A 4,335-nucleotide genomic window follows, 5' to 3' on the forward strand; every position below is an offset into this window, starting at 1 on the left:
TCAAACAAAAACCAAAAAGTCCAGTTGCCTCTTGAAAAGGCACCTCTGAGGACACCAACAAACCTCCAAGTGGCCTCAACGACTCTCTAAAAGGATGCAAATGACCAGTGGTCTGGCAGGAATTCAAATCCTTCCATTCCCCACCATCCGGTCAGAGCTGAAGAAGCTTCTTGGATGAGAAGCGAAACGTCTTCAAAGAGAAAAAAGAAAGTCCAGTTGCCTCGTGAAAAAAAGGCACCTTTGGGACATCCATGACCTGGATGACTGAGAATCTCCATGGACATCCCCATGTCCTGCAATCAAGGGCAACCATTGCTCTTTTACGATGCTCATAGCATCCTGTGTCATAGGATTTGCTATTTATCACCTTCCCAGCTTCTGACAAACAAAGTCAATTGGGAAGCCATCAGCAAGTTGCAGTCATGTGATGTTTCACTTCATAACAACAGGAAACTCACTTAAAACAACCATGAGAAATGTGTCGTAAAATTCGGTGCGGTCATGTGGTGACTCACTTATCAACCAGGCCTCTTGACAATGAATTTTCCAGTCCTTATTTTAGTTGCAAATCAAGGTCTACCTGTAATGTTAATTTATTTATTTATTTATTTATTTATTTATTTATTTATTTATTTATTTATTCGGTTTATATACCGCCCTATTCCCAAAGGACTCAGGGCGGTTTACAAGGCAAAATTTAAAAACAATCCAATATAAAATTAAAATAAAATTAAATTAAGTCTAGCCGCAAAAATTAAATCACAATTTAAAAACATTAAACCCCTCAGTCCCCCCCCCACACACACACACACCTTTCAATTGGAGGGATGGTTCATTGTCTTTTGAATAAACTGCAGAAAGCTTTTTTTAAGATATACTTTTATATAGTATAAAGTTGAAGTTTCCTTGAAGTTAAGATCCATTTCGGATAGCCTCGTGAATATGCGTGTGGTTTCCATGGGAACAATGCAGGAATTTTTGCTATCGCCTTCAGCTAGAAAGTCTTTGTATGTCCCAGTCTGGCACAGATATCTCAGATTTTCTGGTGGTGGCTTGCTATCTTTTTCTCCAGTCAGCCAAGATCAGCCCCGACCTGGTTTATAACTGAAATTCAGCTCTGAGATCCTGGGGTCCAAAAACAGGAGAAGATTCTGGAATCTGGAATGAGGGAAAATGTGACAAGCGGACAGCCCCGTTTGCCAGCATTTCCTGGCACCAAGAGAAGGATTCTGAACCTTTGAAGAGAACAGGGCTTTTTTTTAAAATAACAGCCACGGGCATCCATTCATTTCTCATTAACCTAACAAGCTGCTTTCATGTATAAACACAGTTGGGGAAATTCTGCATTCCGCCACTGAAGTAAGGACCCTGCTTTAGCACTTGCTGAAAACAACTCCGTGCCTTCCTTTTTCTGGAGATAAACCACGTCTTCAGAAATCAGAAGGACAGTCCTAATTTGTGGGGTGCCAGCTCCCCGAAATTGTCAGCAGATGGCATGACGTTCTAGCTTTCACCCCCATGATTCCCTCGGTGTCTTGAGAATAAGCTCTTTCTGTTCCTAGCAAGCAGAAGGGCCAAGCCAGATGTCCGTGTGGTACATTCCTTCCATTATGGCAGTGTCCCAGAAGAAGACTTAAGCCTTTCCATGCTTTACAGAAGTCCTCACCAGAATAAAACAGCAGAATCCAGATATGGTGGGATGAGCTTCACTTAACCGTTACGTAGGATATTCCTTTTTTTTTAAATACTGCATTCTCTTAGTTGTTCATTGTTTTTTACTTGTCTGAAATTCACCAACTTGCCCAGGAAAGTACAGGTATATACATCTCTTTCTTCTTGAGATGCTCAAGATTATTTATTTCTATATAGTTTTCACTGAGATATAGATACCAAAGCAACTGGGACATTTAAAGCTAGCGTTCTGAGTTAAACAAGAAGATATTTGCCTCCAAAAACTTTTGAGCGACTTAATATAAGGCATCAGGAGCTTGGGAGCAAGGAAAGGCCTCCATTTATAGATTTTTAAGGTTTATTTTATTATTTTTTAAAATATATTCGTACGAAGGAATGAGGCCTTGGGGTAAGGTGGGAGTGGAATGAGTCACTGGAGTCGGTAGGAAGGAATGAAAGAAAGCTAAACGGGAAATTAAAAGAAAGTTTTCCTTTAAACATAAAACAGAAGGAAGAATAGAGAAAGACTAGGTTCCAAAATTTATTATTAAAAGCTAGAGCACGCAGTCCAGGATTAGTTTGCAAATTCTCTGTCTTTTGGAGCTGATGAAGTCCTGAAAGCTGCGGGCTGATGTTTGAGCCCAGCTTTCTGCTTACGACTGAATTTGCCACGCGATCTTTACTTCATTTCACCAGGGGGAAAAAAATCAGTCATTTTCATAAAACATGGGTCCACTTAACCAGCGGCCAAAGGGAGCCTCCATGTTCAGGGGCTATGTTATACCCAACTTCCAGCAGGTAATGGAAGAGAGTTAGTCCTTTCAAGGTAGATTAAATTAGGAAACCAGAGATAGGTAAAGGTAAAGGTAAAGGTTGCCCCGCCCATGCGTGCTAGTCGTTTCCGACTCTAGGGGCCGGTGCTCATCTCCGTTTCCAAGCCGAAGAGCCAGCGCTTGTCCGAGGACGTCTCCGTGGTCATGTGGCCGGCATGACTAGACGCCAAAGGCGCACGGAACACTGTTACCTTCCCACCGGAGTGGTCCCTATTTTTCTACTTGCATTTTTACGTGCTTTCGAACTGCTAGGTTGGCAGAAGCTGGGACGAGTAACAGGCGCTCACTCTGTTACGCGGCACTCGGGATTCGACCCGCCAAACTGCCGACCTTCTGATTGACAAGCTCAGCGTCCTAACCCACTCAGCCACCGCGTCCCTTTGGAAACCAGAGATATTAATGCTAATATTATTTTTATCTTCATGAGAACTAGGGAAAATCAAGTCAGAGGTGCTTTCTCAGTTCGAGGCCAGAGTCAGATTTCTTTTATCTCTTGTCTTTTGTTATATTTCTTCCTACTGTTCCTTGAGGTTATTCCTCTTGCCCATTACATTAGGCCATCTCTTTGGATACAGGTAATCCTCAACTTATGATCATAACTGAGCTCATTTTTTTTTTTTTTGCTAAGTTAAGACAGAGTGAGAGCCTGTTACTCGTCCCAGCTTCTGCCAACCTAGCAGTTCGAAAGCACGTAAAAATGCAAGTAGAAAAATAGGGACCACTCCGGTGGGAAGGTAACAGCGTTCCGTGCGCCTTTGGCGTCTAGTCATGCCGGCCACATGACCACGGAGACGTCCTCGGACAAGCGCTGGCTCTTCGGCTTTGAAACGGAGATGAGCACCGGCCCCTAGAGTCGGAAACGACTAGCATGCATGTGCGGGGGAACCTTTACCTTTACCTTTTAAGACATTTGTTAAGTGGGTTTTGCCCTTTCTGGCCACAATGGTTAAGTAAATCCCTGCAGCTGTTAAATTAGTAACATGGTTGTTAACGAATTGGGCATCCCCATTGACTTTGCTTGTCAGACGGTCGCAAAAGGGGACCAGGTGAACCCCGGGACACGGCGACCGTCATAAATATAAATCAGTTGCGCAGATTCTCAATATTGACCACATGACCATGGGGATACTGCAAGTGTGAAAAACGTCATAAGTCACTTTTTTCAGTGCCACTGTAACTTTGAATGGTCACTAAACAAGCTGTTGTAAGTTGAGGACTACCTGTGCTACCTCGTTCTCTCAGGGCAGGGGTAGGCAACCTCGGGTCTTTTATAACTCATGGACTTCAACTCCCAGAATTCCTGAGTCAGCATAGCCTACCCCTATCTCAGGGCAACATTAACTGCTGAAATTAGCGAAGGTTAGCAGCAAAACTACTTGCCATTTGTTTGACTCTAAAGACAGAGGATTACCCAATATCTCAGGTCTACTCCAGCATCAGACTTCGAAAGCAGGCTAAGCCAAGTTAAGATTATCTGAGGCTGCTCAGGTGTGAAGGAGAACATCCTGACAAATATTGCAGTCTGCAGAAATGAAAATGAGGATTATTAAGTGCCAAATTTCTCATTTACAGCAGCTCCGGCCCCCGCCCCACCATCGGTGTCTACACATACCTATATTCCAAGCCAAGCTGAGCCTGCAAGCCGTCCCCCCTGGGTGACGGACGACTCCTTCTCCCAAAAGTTTGCTCCTGGGAAGACAACAACCACCCTCACCAAACAGGTTCTTCCAAAGGGTGCCCCAGTGCCTCCGTCTTCTGCCCCGCCTCCCTCGATTCCTGCGTCCGTCCAGGCTCCTGCTATCGCCCGGGGAACAATCCAACGAGCAGAACG

At 44.1% G+C, this 4,335-nt stretch overlaps 1 protein-coding gene across 1 annotated transcript in view; it reads left to right on the forward strand.

Annotated features, from left to right (window-relative positions):
* Window positions 1–2,397: 2,397 nt before the first annotated feature.
* The window catches only part of LOC308669312 (LIM domain-binding protein 3-like), a gene marked incomplete at its 5' end in the record, with an annotated part of 21,530 nt that continues 19,592 nt past the window's right edge, over window positions 2,398–4,335 (forward strand). The window contains 3 exons of the mRNA XM_081329948.1: window positions 2,398–2,469; window positions 3,061–3,079; window positions 4,077–4,335. The exon at window positions 4,077–4,335 is cut by the window's right edge and continues 54 nt beyond it. Coding sequence (XP_081186074.1) covers window positions 2,398–2,469; window positions 3,061–3,079; window positions 4,077–4,335 — 350 coding nt within the window. The remainder of the gene's footprint in view (window positions 2,470–3,060; window positions 3,080–4,076) is intronic.

The sequence above is a fragment of the Vipera berus genome, assembly GCF_964194415.1.
Source record: "Vipera berus genome assembly, chromosome: 5".
NCBI lineage: Eukaryota > Metazoa > Chordata > Lepidosauria > Squamata > Viperidae > Vipera > Vipera berus.